Raw genomic sequence first — 20,930 nt, forward strand, 5'->3', positions numbered from 1 at the left:
CTGCAACCACCCCTAATCCTACTGGCCTTTTGTAGAACACACGTTATGTTTCAAGATCCAGGTGGTACAGGACGGTGGTATGTAGACGGGAGTTCAGTTTTGTCAAAGCATGAGAAGAATTGTTTAGCTTGGTGAATCAGATAAGGTACTTCAATTACACAACATGCCTTTCACAGTTAGACCATTTTTTTGTCTTGTGCTATTCAAACAGCTTTATGCCCTTTTCCTATGTAGTAATGCAAGCCACTTCCCTCTCAAGGTGGAATAAATAGTTATATTCTCATGCTATGACACTTATTTGTGCCTTAAAACTTCACATTTGACATGTTTGTTGTTTTGAGTTAATCTTGTACTAACTTGTTTGGATGTCTGAAAGGGAGTCACAACTAAAATTGCAATTACGTTCTTTTATAAATATCTGTTTTAGCTCCATGGTATATTTTTTCCCTAGAAAATTGGTGCGGGCTGTAATTTCCTGTATTTAGCCCTGAGGCAAAGAATGTTTGTATGAAGTTTTGGGGAAAACTGATCAAACCACTTTTATGTTACAGGTCATGAAAAATTATTGTAGCTGGAATTTTTATATATTTCCAGCTGAGAAAATACTTATTTCAATCCCTTCAAGGTTTCTACAGCTCAGTCTTCATGAACGTTGATGGGCTGCCTCTATTCGATGTCCTGCTCCTATTCACGTTTAAAATGTTCTGGGTTTGGGTATTTTTGGCTATTGATGTCAACAAGTATAAACTTAAAGTGCACAACGTCAACGTGACTTCATTTTGGAAGCCTTATTTCTCGGGTATAGACCAGAACCCTTAAAAGGGTCTAATTTCCAAAACATTCTGAAAATTGAGTCCCTTTAAGTTCTCTTACTCTGGAACCTGAGACCAAAGTCACTATTCACATCTGAAAACTTCAGATACAAGGTCCAGTGTAAATGAAGTTGCCTCTTGGCTGACTTGAAAATGTATGCAATTATGTTCTTACCACAACATGTATGAGCCTCCTTTTAGTTCAGTGTCTGCCTTGTGTGTTGTAGGGCTGGAGTTTGGACCTGACTGTTTGGCAGCCCCTCGTTAGCAAGGTTTATTTTTTATCCTGCTTGTTACTACTTGATGTTTTGCGATGTTTGCTGTTTTGTCAAAATTTGTCAGGTTGAAAGTGGATCTTGCTTAAGAGATGATTAAGAAGCATTAAAATTTGGTCCAGGGCACAAACACTTTAGTGTTTGCTGCTTTTTTTCATTTTTTCAGTCTTACTGGTAAAGCACACGAGCCTAGTCATTATATAGGATGCATGCAACTGTGATGAACTGTTTCTGCACTTCTGAAGAGAAACTTGAATGTCAGATAAGACTAGTGCTGTAAACCAAAGAGCTATATAGGAAAATCTGTATGTCGCTGATAGTTGTATGCTTTTAAAACTGGTATAAATTATAAAAATAAACTGTGCTGCTGTGGATAATGCTTAACAGTGAGGTTTATTCTTAATTCAATTCCCATGCCGCAGTTAACTGAGAAGCTGAATTAGACTAAGGATTGATGATAATACACCGTGCTGACAGTAGTGAAATTTTTCAGACGCACGTGCAGCAGAGGTGGAAGGCATGCTAGAAGCTGGCTGCACTATGGACTAGCTTCAACCCTAAGTGATCAGTTACATTTGATTTCCCAAAGTTACTTGACAGCTAACTTAAAAAAAAAAAAAAAAAAAGCAGCAATATTGCACATCGTACTTGAAATACAGAGGACCTCGGTTTGAACTTGAGAGGGGAGACACTGGCACTCTGCTTCTTTCTACTATCTTAACTTTTGCACTAGTTGTAGGGTTAATTAGGGAGATTGGTATGCAGCACAGCCTTGCCCTTCTTACGGCTTCCAAATCAGTTACTCTAAGAAACATCATTATTAAGTGTGCTATGATAGTCTATCGCATTGATTTATACATACTAGGAAATACACCAGAGCTTGTCTCCATGTTTACTCAAATTTGTTGCTGCTTTACCTAGCTTAAACTGATACTTTGATTTGTTAATGAACCATTGATTAGTGCAAAGCAACAGTGCAATTAAAAAAGTAATTCACTAATAAAAATATTTTCCTTTTTAATCCAAGTAGATGTGTGCTGTTTTGGAGGGGGAAAGTAATCTCTTTAAATGACTGTCTTGCATTGTTTCCCATACTGATTGCTGAATTTGGTTTTGTGTTCATTTTAACAAACTAGCTGACATTTCCACAAGAGTAACAGATGTAATTTCAGTCAATTTTGGGGTCCATATGTTGTGAAGAGTCTTAGACTTGTAATAGTGAATGCTCTAGAGGTGGACTGAAGCTTCCTCAGACCTTACAACATGTGATTACAAGCAATTTGGGAAGCAGGCTGGATGTGGGAGAACCCTTTCAAAATGGTGTTAAAGAAAGGCTCGGGAAGTTACGCTGATCCACGTACAGTTTTCTTTGTCTCTGTGGTTCTCATTTGTACACACACAAGTGTTTCAGATGGTGCAACCCGCCCAGCTTGATCTCTGTCCTGCCTTACAAATGTTCCCCATGTATAAAGCAATTTGCCTAAGTCAGCCAGGGACTTGGCAGCACACCAGGGAGCTGAATTCCGGGTAATACTTCAGCTATCAAATTATTTTTTCTTATTTCTCAATAGAACTTTTTACTTACTAGTTACCCCTCCCATTTCCTAGGCCTACAAATTGAAGACCTCTGCTGTCTCCCAGGCACACCTGCTCTAGCGGCTCTCAGGCTAATTATAGCAGCAGAGGCATGTGCAACAGCAGTAACTCAGTGACCCTACAGTTAAAGAATTATACTTTTAAAATTGTAATTATTTGAGAATGTAATATAAATAGTTCCTGATGATGGGAAAGATTGTACACCTTCACAAAAGTTACCTATCCAGTCATTAGTAAGCCCTTCCACTTTTATGTTTAAACAAAATTTCTTCCTTGAAGTGGTGTAGAAATGTTTGAAAATCTTATTTGCAAAATTATTTCCAAAAAATATGGTGTTCAACACTTCAACCACCCTTCTCATGCAACTCAGCTTCCAACTTAGGGTTTCAAGTGAGGTGCAATAAATGCAAACTACAGCTGTTGGGAATGCTACAAGAATTAGTGCAACACATCCAAATTCTCCATAGAGCTTAAGATACTAATACATATTACAACCTAACCTCTTCCTCTGTAGGCACATACGTAACAGACAGGTCTTTTTGTTCATCTCCAAAAAATTTATAGTTCAATTCCATACCATCCAACCTTTGGCATTGTTCTTTAATTTGTTTTGTACCATGAAGAAAGAAAATACAAAAAAACTACCATCTCAGCAGAAAAGCTATAGTGTTCTGATAGTTCTTCTTTAAGAAACTTGCATAAGTACAACATGTATGCAAAGCTTACCCAGTGAGCAGGATCACTGTGACATGTTTTCCACATGCTGCATCTTGAGAGAGGTGTTTTCAATTTCAATTTTTGTATATTGTTAACATTGATTTGCCTCTTTTGACTATAGCTTTGTAGGTTTTTTAGTTGTCATTATCCAGTGACTTTTCTAATTAAACTCCAGGTTACACAAAGTACAACAGTGAAAAGCTTTCCAGGCTGAGAGACTGTGTATTTTTTGACCTTCAAATGTTTGACGGTATCTGCCTCAGCAATAGTTACACAGCACAGTCACAGTCCTGGGTTTCTGAAAAACTTAAGTGCAGCATTTTTTCCAAAATGTTATCATCAGAGCACTTGAGATTGTCCTGTCTTTGTTACTGTGAAATGTCCATCAAGGAGATTGTCTGCCTTTGCTGGCTGCGCCCCCACTAAGGCTGTGCTGTAAATGCCATGCCGCCCCAATCAGTCCCTCACGCAGGCTGGCTCACCAAGGAGCATGTAGGATGGCCTGGCCTCACCTCCTGCCACTCACAGAGGATCTGTGCATGCCACACTCCCTACTTTTTGACATATTTAGCATGGATTTCTGTCAAACAGTTACACACACACACACACACACACACACATTTTTTCCGTCACACCCTTGACCTTCCCAGGGTGGATGCTGGGGCCACGGTTAACTGTGGCCATGCTGTCCTCACAGGCCCTGGGGTGCACGAGGCACGCCCCGGGTGCGTGGGCCCCTCTCTCGCTGCTGCCCCCCCGAGCCTGCCTCAGCCATTTTGCGGCGGGACACAGCTCAGGGGCGAGGCACTGCCGTGGAAACACTCGAGGCACCAAGGCGTCAAGATGGCGCCCGGCCGAGGCGAATCTGCCGCCGCCCCGCGCGTGGCCGAGGGCGGGCGCGCGCCGCGCGCAGACGCCAATCCGAAGGCGACGTTGGGCCGCGGCCGCCGGCGCACGCGCGGGACCAGCCGTTGGTGCGGCGGCGGCGCATGCGCTTGGCGACGGCTTGCAGCGGCAGGGGCCGGTGGCACCATGATGTGGTTCGGCGGCTCCATCCCGGCCGCTATCGCCGCCGCCAAGCAGCGAAGCTCGGTCTTCGTCGTGTTCGTGTCAGGTACGGTACGGCCCGACCCGGCCGGGGCGGGGGGGCGCTGCTGGGCGCCGGGTCCTGCCTGCCCCCGCGCTGACACAGCGCCTGCGGCCGCGTCGCCGCCGGGTCCGGAGAGGGCCGGGAGCGGCCGCCGCTCAGGCGGGCCTCTGGGCTGCCGTGCCGTCCCTGAGGCCGGCCGGGACGGCCCCGGGCTCCGGCGGCGCCGGAGTCGAGCGCAGTTCCCGGCCCGCCTGCTGCCCCGTGGGGTGCCGCTGCCCGCAGCCGTCCCCGTCGAGTGGGCCCAGCCTGCCCGCGGCCCTGTCACCCGGCGCCGCTCCTTCGCTCGCCCCCGGGCGGAGCTTGCCGGAGGCTCCGCAGCGCCTTCGCCAGCTGTTGCTTCCCCGCCTCCCCCTCCCGCCGTGCAGTGATTTCTGCTGTGTCAGTACGAGTCCCTGCCGCCCGGCCCGGCGGTGCGTGGCCTGCTGTAGAGGTGTCCCAGCCCCCTGGTCCTACCCTTGTTATGGTATATCGTGGCTGCATGCGCTGCTCCAGGCAATGGAATTAGTTGTTTCGATGTTTCGCTTTTCCCTTCGTTATATCCTTGTGTAAGCCTGCATTCGGTTCTTACTGTTGTAACTTTCTTAGCTGTTTGTGTACAGTGTCCTTTTCCTTTCAAGTTACCTATAGTGTTTGTTCTGTAACCGAATGGTAGTTGAAACCTATAGAAACTCACATTGCCTTTAAGTACGTTGCCTTTCTGACTGGAAAAATGAGAATGGCTAAAGGGAAAGGAGGACGTTAGACAGGCTCTTTAACTTTCTTCTTGTGTTTTTATGTATGCGTGTATGTTGTTTCTTTCGTTTTTACTATTGCCTTAAGTGCTTGTGGCTTGAAGTTTTTCAGATGCCTCATGAAAAAACAACCACGCTAAACGTGTGACTAGTGTTGTTCCCTTAAGAATTATTGAACCGTGGGTTTCACTTAGTTTCAAGGAGAAGTTCACTCCCAAAGGGGATGTAAACAGAAAAGTAAAGTGCAGTTAAGTTCCGTTGTTGACACAACTCTCCTTATACTTGGAGAACAGCATTTTCTACTGGATAGCAAACATATTGCTAGAAATCAAGATCTTCTCAGCCCACAATGTGCTGTGTTGGTGTTGGAGGAACGAATGGGGTAGTGTATGCAGGCTTTAAGGCAGCATTTTAAAGCCCACAAATCATGACGGCAGGTGGGTGCTATCATTTGAAAGCCTTTTACCATTGGATTTTTTTTTTCATAAACATACTTTAGTGTGCTTACCTACAGCGCCTACCTGATAGCTCTCTGCCTTCATAGTCAATATTGAGATGATCATAGCATGTTGTACAAAATTAAATGGAAAGCCAGGTGGTAAACAACAAGAAACTTCCTGACACAGGTGTTTTGCAACACTTGACATCTTCACCGGTGAAACATAATGTGCTGTGACTTGGTTAAAGGCTGATCTTCTCTCCAACTTCCTACTGAGGGTTAAAAGTTTTCTACTAAATGTCTTGGATGTTTCAAATGCTCTGCATTGGGTTTGCGCGGCAAGGTTTTAGTAGCAGGGGGGCTACAGGGGTGGCTTCTGTGAGAAGCTGCTAGAAGCTTCCCCTGTGTCCGATAGAGCCTATGCCAGCCGGCTCCAAGATGGACCTGCCACTGGCCAAGGCTGAGCCCATCAGCGATGGTGGTAGCCCCTCTGTGATAACGTATTTAAGAAGGACGAAAAAAAACCTGCGCAACAGCAGCTGAAGAGAGAAGTGAGTGAGAATATGTGAGAGAAACAACTCTGCAGGCACCAAGGTCAGCAAAGAAGGAGGGGGAGAAGGTGCTCCAGGCGCTGGAGCAGAGATTCCCCTGCAGCCCATGGTGAAGACCATGGTGAGGCAGGCTGTCCCCCTGCAGCCCGTGGAGGTCCACAGTGGAGCAGATATCCACCTGCAGCCCATGGAGGACCCCATGTCGGAGCAGGTGGGTGCCCGAAGGAGGCTGGGACCCCGCAGGAAGCCCGCACTGGAGCAGGCTCCTGGCAGGACCTGTGGAGAGAGGAGCCCACACTGGAGCAGGTTTGCTGGCAGGACTTGTGACCCCGTGGAAGGGACCCACGCTGGAGCAGCCTGTTCCTGAAGGACTGCACCCCATGGAAGGGACCCACGCTGGAGCAGTTCGTGAAGAACTGCAGCCCATGGGAAGGACTCACGTTGGAGAAGTTCATGGAGGACTGTCTCCCATGGGAGGGACCCCACGCTGGAGCAGGGGAAGAGTGTGAGGAGTCCTCCCCCTGAGGAGGAAGGAGCGGCAGAGACATGTGATGAACTGACCCCAACTCCCATTCCCCATCCCCCTGCGCCACTCAGGGGGAGGAGGTAGAGAAAATTGGGAGTAAAGTTAAGCCTGGGAAGAAGGGAGGGGTGGGGGGAAGGTGTTTTAATAAATTTGGTTTTATTTCTTATGATCCTACTCTGACTTTTGATTGGTAATAAATTAAACTGATTTCCCCAAGTTGAGTCTGTTTTGCCTGTGCTGGTAGTTGGTGAATGATCTCTCCCTGTCCTTATCTTGACCCACGAGCCTTTTGTTATATTTTCTTTCCTCTGTCCAGTTGAGGAGGGGAGTGATAGAGTGGCTTGGTGGGCACCTGGCATCCAGCCGGGGTCAACCCAATACCTGTGAGTATTTTGAACTTGATACATACGTATCAGGTTGAGAAGTGCACATTGTAACTTATTTCCAATATTTTTTATGAAACAAAAATTGTACACAAAACTGGCCATTTCTTTTAGATGTGAATGTTGACTAGTTGGATGTAGGAATATGTAGATATACCGAGTGGAGATAAATTTATGATTGCAGGGATGTTACCGAGTTTTGACATTGTAGTATGCTGTAAGGATTTGATTTGATTTGTTTTGTTTTGTTTGTTCTTACGAGCCCTGAAAAAGGGGGAGTGTTGCTTAGGGCGGGCATATCTCCAAAATGAAATGTGTCGGAAGAGTTCTGCCGAGTTCCGGTCTACCCTCGGAACAGTGGGATCAGGGCAGCTGATCTGTGATGGTGCCGATCGCGAAGCAGTTCTGTTATGCCTGCTGGGAAAGGGAATCGGGAAGCCCAAGAACATACTTTCTCACCATGTGTGGAAGCTGGTGTGTTTGAAGGATACCAAGTGCTGAAAGAATAGTCTATTTTTATGCTAGCAGTGATTGGGTTTATCTGGGTAGATCCACATTTAAAACCGTACAGTTGGTGGTGATGGTAGCTTTGAGTCTTCGCACTGCACACTTGCCTATAGCCACCAGAGACAAGCATTTAAAAGCAGCTTTCCGAGGAGGAAAACATGCTTTCAAAAGTGTTCAGTGTTTCTGTTTTGTTTTGTAAACTTCATTCAATAATGTATATGGGGACAAAAAATTAAAAAAGGAAAAAAAATTAGTGAGAGAAACGGAAAATATAAATTAACTGATTTTAGGGTGGCCACTGTGGAGGATAGCTATTAGATACAGCCTTGACAAAAATTACTGAATTCTGGTAGGTCCATCTCTGTTTGGTTTCTGCTACCATCTGTCTGTCCATCTACTGCACTTCTCTAAACAGGTGCTAGAAAATGAAGAACTGGATTATTCTTTCTGATTCTAGAATATTTTCCAGTCAAGTGAGGGATAATGTGGCTATTTATCTTAACAATGAGGTGGTGTTTGTGACTGCAATTGCATGTTGTTCAACCAGGTTCTTTCTTTAACATTTTTGTTTGCAGCTATAATCCTAACATTTTTAGTTCCGTTTTTAAAACCTTGACAGCATAGTTTTGGTGGTGCAGTTGTGTAAGCATATTAAAGATCCTGTTGAATTAATGAGAAGTTGCAATAAAAGGGGTTGCTCTGTACTTTCCAGGGAGCATGAGGTGAAGCGTGTCTGCCTTACAAAACTGATTTTAAAATATTAAGGTGAGGTGTTAGATTAGAGGCTTCTGCACACACACACAAAGTAAGGAATTGTGTTTGAGGAGCAGAAGAGTTACTTTGTGGCATCAAATAATTGCTGGTAGGTTCTGCTGCTGCACAGGGAAAAAGTATACCTGATACTGAAACAAGTCTGGTGAATGTCTCTGGTATCGTGCTGTTCTGTAGATGGTTTTCTAGCCTGCAGAGTTAGAAAACTCCTTTCACGTTTTGAGTCATTAGTCTAAAGTTTATTGTTCGCTTGATATGAAACCTCCTCAGATGCAGCCTCTGTTCTGACTGAGGTGTTTAAGATTATTCTTTCCAAAAGTTACTGAGGTGTTTAAGATTATTCTTTCCAGAAGTTAGACATGTTCTGATCATGAAAATGCCAGGCCACTCATTAAAAAGTGCTTTCATAAGTGAAAAATGGGGGAGGGAGGAAGAAAAAAAACTTCAAGCTAAAATGTTTGTGTTTCTTTTTAGAAACGTTTGTAGAAACACTCCTTCCTTTGTTCATAACTTTACTTTTAGATTATTTTTTTTTACAAAAACACTGATTTGAAATCAACAAGCCATTTGTTAGTGTTTTGTATCCAAGCTGTATCAAAGCACTCTTCAAGTTAAATATGTGAAAAGACGCAGAGGAGGAGGAGGAGGTGAACAGCTTAATGTCCCGGCTTTCTGTCATTTCCAGAACGGGCAATCCTTACTCTTACTGAGTAGTTATGAATTGTTGGACATTGAGAAGTCAGCTAGGCTTATCTCTCTCCTTGAAAAGAAAACACTTTTCCCTGATGACAGTGTGCTGAGGAATAGGGGAATTAAAGTCCTTTGACAACCTGTGATGGTTTTGAATAAGTTCCTCGTACAGGAACTAAATCGTTGCAGAAAAGAGTGTCTTCCAATTAGCCGAATCACTTGAGAAATGATGGATACGTTTTCCCTATGTAGATATCTAAATTTACCTGACCAAACATAAGAGATTCGCAAGTGTGACTGAGAATTATGTACAGGTCTTTGATTGCCACTAAGTGAAATAAAGGGATGCTTTTGTTTGAGAAACATAAGAAATCTGAGAGTCTTGGGAATTAGAATTTTGAGGTGGTTGTGATAGCTCAGTGTTTAGCAGAATTACAAATTATGTCAAGTTCTGTGCAGCTTGACCTCTTGACTTTTCTGATGCTTTTCCTGTGACCTGGCAGTTTTCATTTCAGGATATAATTACTACTACAAAACTGTAATAAATGAACCTTAACCCTCAAATGAGAAAGGGTTATCAAAATAAAAAGATGTATGAGAATAAGCAACTGTTCTGTGGGTAGTCACAATATTAAACTGTGCTTCATGGCATAGAGCTTTATAAAATGTGAGTTATCAGCATTTTAATTCATGGGTCACATCTCTCAGAGACTGTACCATGAACAGTCTCTGACCTGTTTGTGTCTTTCAGCATTCTTTTTTCTACAGCAGTTGTTTGTATGGAAAAGTTAGTGTTAGGCAAGTATTGAGGTATTTTTAGTAGCCTAATCGGATGAGCACATGTCCTTTTGAAAAAGTGCATGGTGAAGCAGCTGTCTGTCTCTGAGCATTTGGAAATGGGGGAGGAGGCCGAACCACTCTTGGCCTAACAGCTGCATCCATTGACCACAGTTGGAAGCACTGCACTTAAAGGAAGAGGAAAGGTTCCTGCATAAAATATGCTAAATATTTACTTGCCTATGTAGAATAATAGTAATAGAGATGAATACTTTCTTACTTGCTCCAATACTTTTGGGGGAAAATCAATTCATACGGTTGGAAAACACTTTTCCAAAATCGGTATATGTTTGGTACGTCTCTCTGAGAAGCATTGTGGCCAGTCAGTCACGGCCTTAAGGCAGCGGTGCTTCACCAGAGGACTCCACGTATAACTCCTGATCTTTAACAAGTAAAAAATACTGCATGAAATGGCAGCTGGGATGAAACAAACACATGGTTTGTTGTTGTCATTGAATAATGGACTACTATACTTCTATACTTGTGACTCAAATTCTTCATCAAGAGTACAGTCAATTCCAAGCTGGTAGGAAGTAATACAGATTGAAGATAAACAAATGGTTGTAGGCCGGTTTACTTGTTGAAAGATGGTTAATATTCATCGGAATCTATTTATTAACCCACATCCTCACTAAACTGGTGCTTTGGAAGGTAAATGTATGATTGATGTGTTTCATCTGATTAAAATAATACTTCTGAATCTGTGCCCCCAGAGCACCTTTTCAGTTTCCCTTACTTAAGTAGCTCCTCTTCTACTCTTATTCTTGCTCCTCTCTGCTCCTCACTCCTCTTCCTCCCCTCCTACTGTTAACTGTTCATATCAGGAACTGGAATACAAAACTAAGTTACAAATAATCCTGCAAATAAATGTTTCTTGGTTTGTGGTTTTTTAACACCATCAAACTGTGAAATGTTGTCTGCTGAATTATGTATTTACAAGGAGTAGAAAATATAGTTTTAACCTCTTAGCAGCTGGTGTACCAATATGTAATTAAATTTATAATGAGGGGTAAGCAGTGGATAATTTTAGCATGTTAGCAGGTCAAGCTTAATGTCAGGGAGAAGCGATGGTTCCCCCTGTGCTGTGGGATCTCCTTGCGTATTATGAGAGTATACTGAAGCAAAATACTAAAGCATAAGCATACACACTGTAACATGAAAATGAGGTCCTTCGGTAGTTGTGCAATTAGATGATGCAATCAAGCCAATCTTCGGGCTTGCCATCACCTCCAGTTCCTCTATCTCTGTTCCATCTGTGTGGTCCAGTCCCTTCTGCTCCCTTGGACCAGCTCGCTATGCAGTTGAATGACTGCAAAAGCTACATGCTTGCTGGCTTGGAAGGATTTTTGCTATATTAGGTTTCTGGCATGTTAGCAAGGTGAATCAGCTGGAGTGAATTGTCTCCAGATTATCCAAAAAAAGATGAACTGACTTGAAAATAATCACGAGAGTGTTTTTCAAAGGTGATTTCAAGCAATTGAAGCAAAACTAAAATCAGACCAGAAACAGTAATTTGTGGTGGGTTTAGCTTCACATGTGTGCTGTATCTTGCAGGTGAGGATGAACAATCTACTGAGATGGCTGCAAGGTGGGAAGATGAGAAGGTGACCGAAGCTGCCTCAGATGGTTTTGTTGCTATTAAAATCGACACCAAAAGGTTTGATCCTATTCTAGTTCTGTCTCTTATACAGTCTTTCATTGATGATGATGAGAGTAAGAGGCTTTTGAAGTCCTCGCCCTGATTTGGAGGTAGTCTAAATACAAGGTTCCAGAGCATAAGTGAATTCAGTACTCCTGAAGCCACTAGAGCCTGAGAAAATTCCAAATTTACTGTTGTGTTCTGCAGAATATTCATTGCATATTTCAGACTGTATTTCAGTACTAGTTAAAAGAATGCTTGAGGTTGTCCTTTTTCAACAGGAAGAGACACAAAAGTTAGGTAAAAAAGCTGGAATCAAAATGCCAGTACTCTTGAGGCAGTTCTTGATTTGCCAAGTTACATAATGAATTTCAACACTCTCATGAATTCAGAAAGATAAAAATCTGTAAAGCCCGAGAGAAAATGTGTTTGTCTCTATTGTAACACATAGAATAGAGAAGCATTGAAGTTCCTGGGTAAACTACTCAGCTATTTTTGTCATGTTTAAGTGTTCCAGTCCATGTGCAGAAAGTGCATTGACATTTCTCAAAATGGTTTATTTTGAAATGCTCTATAGACATTTTATTAGACTTCCTATATTATTTGCATTTGATAGACTGGATGACTTTTTCCTGAATTGCTTCTTAACACTGTTGCCCTAAATCTTATGTAGTCAACTGTGATAACCAGGGATTGTCACCATGTCAACACTTATGCAAAATGTTAATGAGAAGATGCAATGCAAATTTGCTTTTAGTGTTCTCTCAAGTATTTAAATAGTTTTGTGTGTGGTAGTAGGACAGTTATTTTTATGATGAAAGACTTAATATGAAGTTGTTGCGAAGTGATTGCTCCTCCTAAATGAATCTTTTCTTTTAAACAGTGAAGCATGCCTGCAGTTTTCTCAAATTTGTATCCTTTGAGATCAGCTTAGATGCTACATTATGATTACAGATAATTGCTCTTTACAAGTTAATACTGTTCTTAAGACAAATATTTAGAAGCAACGTTATTAAAAATATTTCTTAGGGCACAAAAATATGCAATAAACTGTGTAGTTAAAAGATACCATCTATGTATTCAACGTACTGTCAGTTCTTAAAGAAAGTGAACAAGTTGGGGTTTTTTTATGTTAATCCTATGTAATTCTCCAAATAGAAAATTATCCAAAGCTTTATGTAAACAAAATAACCCATTGGTATTACTAATCAGCATTAGAAAACAAACAAGCTGTGCTTTAAATCACTAGCTGGAGTTCAGAGTTACAGAGGAGGAAGAACAAGTAGTGGACTGGGTTCTATCAGATACATAGGTATGAAGTTAGGAAAACATCTGCTTACCTTAAGTAGGTTGCTGCCTATAGCTCAGGAATGCTGTAGGATGCTGAGAAAGGGAATTCAGTACCTTAACTTGGATTTTCTTAATGCTGTAAAGAATGCGTTATTGTCTATATAAGATGTTGTCTCACACTAAAAGAAAATCTTTCAAGTCAAAGCATAATCGGTTGTCGGATATGTGTGTGTTGGAGAAAAACATTTTGGCTTAAACCATTTCAAAGAAAAGAAGAAATACTAATCAGTTGTATGTAACGTTTTCCAGCATTTTTGTTAGCGTCTTTTTTCTTCCTCCCTTGGCACTGACTACTGGCAACCAGGTGGAGATAGAATATTGGGCTAGAAGCTTCTGTAGGAAGGCCTTCTGCTCTTCCTTTTAAAGTTACTTTATAAACTTTTGTCGTTTGTTGCCCTTAACTGTTGCTGTGCAGATCCTGTAGTGTGCGTTCCATCCAGTTTTTTTATAGGAGACAATGGAATCCCTTTGGAAGTAATTGCTGGCAGCGTTTCTGTTGAAGAGCTTGTTACCAGAATCCATAAAGTTAAACAGGTAACGCTTGCTACAGACTGGATCTTTCAGACTGAGTTGGGTGTGCTCATATGCTCAAGACAGGAGATGTCCCTGGCCCTTAGCATGTGCCCTGGGGAACTATGAATTACTGGTTCTATATCCTTCCAACAACAAAATCTGCAGACTTAAATTCAGTACACAAATTGAACAGGTTGGAAAGCACTCTGCAGAAATGCTACGTTATTTTTTTTGTTTCACAGGTTGTATTAGATCATCTGTGTAACACCTACAGTATTGAAGACACATGTCAAGAACTCTGAACTGGAATGACATACCAATTACTCTTTCAGTTCATACATGGTTTTTCTAATATTGTTTTGTAATATGGATTTACAAAATTATGTTATGGAACATAATATAAACGTAGATAGTTTTATCACTTTGATTTCAAGTTTAAGACTAAAATTAGGAAAAAATATTAAATGTATGATTGCATCATACTCAACAATATGTGATAATTTTTGTTTTATGATTCTCCAAAAATAGTTTAGTCTTGACCTTTGAACCTGTGGAAAGTATTCGAAGTTTTATAGTCTCTTCCCCCCCCCCCCCCCCCCCAATTTCTTAGATGCACACGGTGAAAGGGCAGCCTTTGGAAAATGGAAGTCAATCATCTGCTCCCTGTCCCTCCTCTCAATCTGATGGTGCTCCAGAAAATACGCAATCCAGAGCAGTAGAGTTTTGTGACTCTCCTGAGTCGGTTATGACTGAGACAATAAGACCTTCTGCTGGTAATGTTTAGTATTTTTACGCAAATGCTAGCTAATTTGCTTTTGAAATAGTTTTCTTAAGTTGTTATATGATGGTACATAAAAAGCAATATATTGAGTGCACTTGTTGAGGAAAATCTTGGGTATCCCAGAATGCTTCTTGCAAGTCTAGAGGGAAGAGTAACTCGTCGTTCTGCTCAGTTTTAATGAGTGAGAAATCTATGGTTTATAATACAATAAAAACTGTGTACGCTTTGTTGAAATAGGATTAAATTTTCAAAGCTTCTTTGGGTTAGTAACCTGAAACCAAATTGTGGGGGGAGTTTAAATAGCAGAACCTCATATCTTCTTGAGATATCCTAGTTGCTGCGAATTATGGCTAACAATGAGGATAATAATTCTTTATGATAAGAAATACACCTTTTATTTTTCTCTTATGTGTTACTTTCTTGTAAATCACTTGAAGATGGAGCAAATTTGGGTCAAGCAAGCCAGGAAGCAGCTAATTCTTCAGATGAGCAAGTGAGTGATGCTCAGCCTGTGAATGATCTTACACTCAAAGTAGAAAGGTAAGTCTTCGTTTGCAGACTTCCTAATGTATTGTATTTGCTTCTCAGGAGGTGGTTTTGTTGTTTTTGTTTTTTTTAACAAACAGGCTTAATTACAAGATTTTTGGTGCTCATTCTGTTATTGTTTGGCAAACGTTTATGTGGTCTTATTTTTGTTTAGATGTCTGTGACAATACTAGGGTTGATACAAAACCAGCTTCTAAATTAGTCTAATTTCTCACGTACTCTGAAAGAAAAGGGTAGTCTGGAAAACTAAAGATGTTCTCCTTACTTTGATATAACTTGAATACAGACAATGAGTTTGCTGCAAAAATTTTGAAGGAGTTAAAACATTGAACCGAAAGCACTTAAAATTGGGGTAAGAAAGTACTAACCTAGATTTTGTACAGAGATGCCGTCTTATTTCTTTTTTTTTCTTGTCTATTTGATGACTGTTTGTAGTCTAGGTATATTGAAAAAGCCAGAGGAATCCTATTCTGAGACTCTTCTTTTGTTTTGATCAGTGAATAGTAATGAGGTTTGGTGAGCGATGCTAGTTCTAGTATTTTAAAGTATGGTGACCAGAAACATCTGGTTCAATACGTGGTTCATTCATTAAATTGATTGGTTTTAAGTGCAAGATTTTGTGTATAAACTTGCTTTTTAGCATCTGTAAGACTGACGCTATTTGTAATATCCTATATAAAACCAGTAATACATGCTTAGTAAATAGGATGATTTATACTGCTAAAATATATTTTGAAATTTTTTCCACATTTAATTTCAGTTTTCTTCCAAAGTTGTTGGACAATAAGAATAACTTTTACTTACCACTGATAAGAAAATGCAGTAAATGTTTTAATACAAATACCAAAGTTCCTTTCTAAAACGTGCATTAATCTTAAACTATGCTGTATTTGCATATATTGACAGCATTTCTTTCAGGGGAAAAAAGAGGCAAAGCTCTGTGGTAATTACCATGTCCTTTTTAAAAAGGCAAAACAGCTACCATACAAACAAAATTTTTGTGATTATCTGACTTATCATGTTGTTTGGTCATGCCTGCCCTTTCCCGAGACTTAAAATATGTTGTGAATTACTATGGTTTTTTTAAGTCAATCCTTATTCTAAGGCACCTTTCTGGATAGATGAGACAGGCGCATGTGCATCTACCTCAGTGCTATATATTATTTGCTTGCATTTTAGGAAGTGATGTGCAGAAGAAACCAGCTGGCTTAAATCGCTAAGAAGAGATTGAAATTTAGTGTTTCTGTTACCACAGATCATAAATAGTATTTGCTTACTGTATGTCTTACAAGGTGGTTGAAGAGTAAGAACTGTAAGATTCTTTGTTTACTGAGTGGAAAAGGACAGAAGGAATATGTTAGAACTCCATTAAAAGTTGGAAACTAGATGGTGAATCACCACCTCATCTTTGCAAATGCTTCATTAAAATTTTAAAATGTTAATAACAGATACTGCAATTTTAAGACATTTCACTTTATTCTTAAATTTAGAATAACGAAAAAGCTTGAAGAAAGACGAGAAGAGAAAAGGAAAGAAGAGGAACAGGTAACACAAAAATGTAAAACCGCTTGCAAATTTTTTGTACCCTTACTTGAATAAATGTTTAATTCCTTTTTAAACAAATGTACTTTGATCTTGTCTTACTCTTGTCCAAGGCAGTTTTGTGGTCCCATTTTTATGTGTCTGTTGTTTATTCAGAAAGAAATTAAGAAAGAAATTGAACGGAGGAAAACTGGTAAAGAAATGTTGGAGTACAAAAGACGACAGGAGGAAGAATTGACAAAACGTATGTTAGAGGAAAGGAACAGGGAAAAGGCAGAAGAGAAGGCTGCTAGAGAGCGTATAAGGCAACAGATTGCAATGGTAAATTTTTCATTTTGGAAGATAGCTTGCTGCTTTTCTCTCTCACAAGGGTCACCGGTGTACTGAAAGGATAAATGTTCTCACTCTGTGAAACTTCGAAAGAGTGTCCATTTTTCTGTTTGGAATCCTGCGGCCTTGTATTGTAACAATTTACGTGATTGGGGTTTATGTAGCATTTCTGGTGCCTAAAATGGAGATTCTGCTTTCATATTCATTATGATCTTTTCTATCTGAACGAACATAACCAACTTTTCTGTCATACTGCTTGAGTCCAGTGGAGAATTATCATTTAAACATAAAAATAATTGCAATTTAAGCATAGTTCTGGAACAGAAGCAAGGAGATATTTAATTGTGGAACATGCAGAAGAAAACTGATCTCAAAATGGTGGTGAGGATTATTTTGTAAGTTTGGATATAAACAATTCGTAACAGTTGAGATCCCTCCTCATTATTAGGTTTTGGCCTAGAACACTTAGAACTGTAGTCGCGTAACTTGTCGTAAGATTTTTTTTTTAGCTTTATCTTCACTGGAGTGTTAAACTCGCGTGGGAAGATCATCTATTAACAACTGTTTGCATGAAGTGACTCATTGAAAAGTGTGTCATCTTGGCTAATGACATGAGGTTGTGCAGTTTGGCAGTGAATAATTCTTTGCAGCACTACGGTCTTTTCTGCTAGCTGGGTACCGAGTACAGATCATATGAATATTAAGCTACAATTTACGGTAAAAATTAAGGTTTCGGTTTGGTCCTTTCACAGGATCGTGCTGAGAGGGCAGCTCGCTTTGCAAAATCGAAGGAAGAAGCAGAAGCTGCAAAAGCTGCGGCTCTTCGGGCTAAACAGGCTGAAATAGAGGCCAGAAAAGAAGCATCTCAAAAGGAGCGAAGGTGAGTTCCTGTAGAGAAAGAAGTGTATATTTTTGGGGAGAGAGGTAAGGAAACTTTACATAAACTTTTAAGAGATTTAATATACATCCTAAACTATTAATTGATACCATGTTGAACTGTTTAAATAGTGATTAGCTATAGAAACTTAGCTATTTACGTGAATATTATGTTCTCTGATAACTTTCATTCTTTGGACATTCCTGATAATGAAACACTAACCACCTTTCCTTGTGTGTTATTTTAGTTAGATAAGAGCTTTTTCTGTCTGATCTTTGATTTAAATACCACGTATAATGGGTCTAGGTGGGGAACTAGATAAGGTGAGAATGTGATAGATAATGACTAGACAGAGCAGCTGGGTAAGGTCAGTACTGTGCTGGGGAGCATGGTGCCGACCCAGCTGTTCGGCTGTGTGCGCAGTTGCCTTGGATTCAGCAAGGCTTCATTGGGTTCGTCAGCTGTATGGGTCAGAGCCGTCTCCTGCTTTGCCCAACACTACTGTCCTAAGAAATACTCTGACCTGTAGAGACCTTACGTGGAGTTACGGAGCCACCGTGAGTCTAGTACTGCCCCTGAGCAGAGGGCAAGCACGGGGCTACCGGTGTTGGTGTTGAAACTCAAACAGTAATGCTGGGCCATAGCTAATGGGAATTACTTGCCAAGCCAGCTTAAATGTCTATGCCCTCGTAGTATGACTTCTTGAAAAAAGAACAAAAGTAATACAGACTACACAAAAGGAATATGGTTTATATTTCATTCATTTATTAATTTCTTGCATGATGAGTGTAAATATCTTGTTTGAATGGCGATGGGTCTTGGACTCTGATAAAACCCAGAGGAGATGCATTGTCATGTATAAGCAGATGGTTGTCAACCGTGGATCCAAACTTAGAACCCATCTGCACTGCCATCAGTAGGATGACTGTCCCTCTCTTCCACGTTTCAATACTACCAAGCTAAAGGCCCAGGAGGGTTTGTCTGTAGCTGTTTGTATGCTGACTGACCCCGATATGTATCCGCAGTGCAATAGCCAGGATTCAGTTCCGCCTCCCAGATGGATCTTCCTTTACTAACCAGTTCCCATCTGAAGCACGACTGGAAGAAGCAAGGCAGTTTGCTGCACAGGTAAATTGGTGTTTTGTTTTCTCAGCTACATGCCGATTACAACTTGGTGTAGCATCAACTAGCTGTTGATTGTGGTGGAAATGTCATCAACTGCTTTCTTTTTTGTTTATTTGAAGGGGGTTTCGGTAGCAGCCTTTTCCAGCACCACCAAGTGCCGTTGTATTACTGCAGCATATCGTTAGTAAGAGGTAGTAGGATATGAAAAGTCCTTCATTTCTCTGTGTGAAGGTGACTGATAGTTTGATACAGAACTCTTGGGTCAATATGGCAAGGTATACTCAACTGGCAAGTCTGCAGTTGTTTGAAAGTGAACGGTTATAAGTAAAATGTTTTCTTCATATTTTCACAGACGGTTGGTAATGCTTATGGCAATTTTTCACTGGCAACAATGTTTCCCAGAAGGGAGTTTACCAAAGAAGATTACGGAAAGAAATTACTGGAGCTAGAGTTAGCACCCAGCGCTTCAGTAGTGTTGCTGCCGGTAGGTGTTGGGTTTGGTTTGTTTGCTTTTCGTTTCCTTGCAAACAGCAATACTGTAGCTGTATAGCTGCTTTTAGTAGGCCATGGTAGTATTTGGCTTGAATTCTGGTCTTTTCTGTATCTAAGACAGATTGCCAAATTACTTTAATTTTTGTCAGGACTGATTTGGAGAAGGATTTTTTTCTGAGGCCGATAAATGGTGGTATAGATATTTGTCTAATGGGTAACCAAAGGAGTTCTCTTGTGTCTACTGAGCTGCTTCTAAATTATGTATGAAATGCTCTTTCTGCAAGAGCACGACTTTAATATCTGACACGTTTGCTTTATGTGTTCCTGACCAGGCGGGAAGACCTGCTACTTCTGTTGTTCAGGCTTCAGGCGGTGATCTGTGGAAGTTCTTGGGCACAATACTTTATCCCCTCTTAGCAGTTTGGAGATTTATTAGCAACTTCCTGTTTACGAGTCCGCCCCCCTCACAGTCTACTGTGAGATCAGCTCATCCGCAAGACCATTCAAATCCCTCAACATCTAGCAGCATTGAGCAAAGCAGGTAACCAAAACTGTTCAAGGCAGCTGTTCCTCAAGCTGCTTGCTGGAATTGTTTTCACTGTGTGGTGGGGAACTGAACTGTATCTGTCTCTTAACCGCTGCCCTCTCCTTGTGGTTTCTGGCCACCACCCTTGGCCAGAAACCCTTGTTTGGAAGATAAAAATTTTGAAGACTACATGTCAAATTGTTATGGGATGGTTGTGCAACAAACTCGAGCATCTGAAGTCTGATCTTGGCAGTTAAGGTTTTGTATTGCCTAGAGAATGAGAGATCGCCTGTGCCAGGAGAGCCGCTAGGCCCTTTCACGCGAGGCAGCCACGTATGGCTTCAATGACAGGTGCTTTCCAGGGGAAATGAGATCCTGTCGGTTTGTCTGACTGCTAAATGACAAATTTTCAGCTGGGTATTGCTTCCCAAGGAAACAAAGGGCTGTGAAGAAAACGGTTATTGGGGATAAGGGAAGGAAGAATGCATGATTAGCATTTATTGCATTCGCTTCTCGTGTGTGATTATTACCGGGGAAACTGTCAAACCTCCCTGTCATTTGTACCCTAGGCAAGCAGTCAGGAAACGAGTAGTGGAAAAGCGGGGGGAAGACTTCAAAAAAGAAGGCAAAATATATAGACTGAGGACTCAAGACGATGGAGAAGATGAAAACAATACTTGGAATGGAAATTCTACACAACAAATGTAGCTTTGAGTAACTGCAGTAATCACTGTCTAGCGCTTTTTTTTTCCTTTCTTTTCTTATTTGATCTAAGTCAACTAAAGCTTCTGGACAAGTGGGGCTTATTTTACACTGACTGAATTACTTAATTCTTATTCCTGTAGTGGAGTATGGAATAAAGTCACCTAAGTCAGAAAAACCAAGCGGGTGTAGCCGAGGCCTAGAAGCAGAGAGTTAAAAAGACTGAAAATCTCCATCAGCTTTCATAATCATTACCCTACCGCCATAGAAAGGCACTTTTTAATCTATAAATATTCTGCTACATAAATTTACGGGCCAGATATTAATATAAAGGTCATGGTAGGCAATGACTGATTAAAATGAGGGTTTCGGAAGCACTATAAGTAGCAAATCAGGTAACTAATTTATGTTTAACTTTTTTCTTGCTTCTGCAACTGCAAGCAAAACCTTGTAGTTTTTAATTCCCTAAGCACTCAATAAACTATTTTCCAGAAAACATAACTGTCTTCTCTTGTGAAGTTC

At 41.0% G+C, this 20,930-nt stretch overlaps 1 protein-coding gene across 1 annotated transcript; it reads left to right on the forward strand.

The window, feature by feature from the left end:
• Positions 1-4,401: 4,401 nt before the first annotated feature.
• UBXN4 (UBX domain protein 4) lies at positions 4,402-20,909 on the forward strand. Its single transcript, XM_076343100.1, has 13 exons — positions 4,402-4,514; positions 11,540-11,642; positions 12,508-12,536; positions 13,390-13,508; positions 14,098-14,260; positions 14,706-14,808; positions 16,305-16,359; positions 16,513-16,677; positions 17,439-17,566; positions 18,589-18,691; positions 19,041-19,172; positions 19,513-19,721; positions 20,276-20,909. Exons 1-13 carry the CDS (start codon positions 4,433-4,435, stop codon positions 20,412-20,414), a joined length of 1,530 nt encoding a protein of 509 aa, XP_076199215.1. The 5' UTR covers positions 4,402-4,432; the 3' UTR covers positions 20,415-20,909.
• The last annotated feature ends 21 nt before the right edge of the window (positions 20,910-20,930 follow it).

This window comes from Aptenodytes patagonicus, chromosome 6, assembly GCF_965638725.1.
Source record: "Aptenodytes patagonicus chromosome 6, bAptPat1.pri.cur, whole genome shotgun sequence".
Taxonomy (NCBI): domain Eukaryota; kingdom Metazoa; phylum Chordata; class Aves; order Sphenisciformes; family Spheniscidae; genus Aptenodytes; species Aptenodytes patagonicus.

Coding starts and splice junctions, on each gene's coding strand:
- UBXN4 (XM_076343100.1), top strand. CDS start 4,433: ATGATGTGGTTCGGCGGCTCCATCCCGGCCGCTATCGCCGCCGCCAAG. Junction 11,643..12,507: donor ATTAAAATCGACACCAAAAG/GTTTGATCCTAT, acceptor TCTTTTAAACAG/TGAAGCATGCCTGCAGTTTT. Junction 18,692..19,040: donor CAAGGCAGTTTGCTGCACAG/GTAAATTGGTGT, acceptor ATATTTTCACAG/ACGGTTGGTAATGCTTATGG.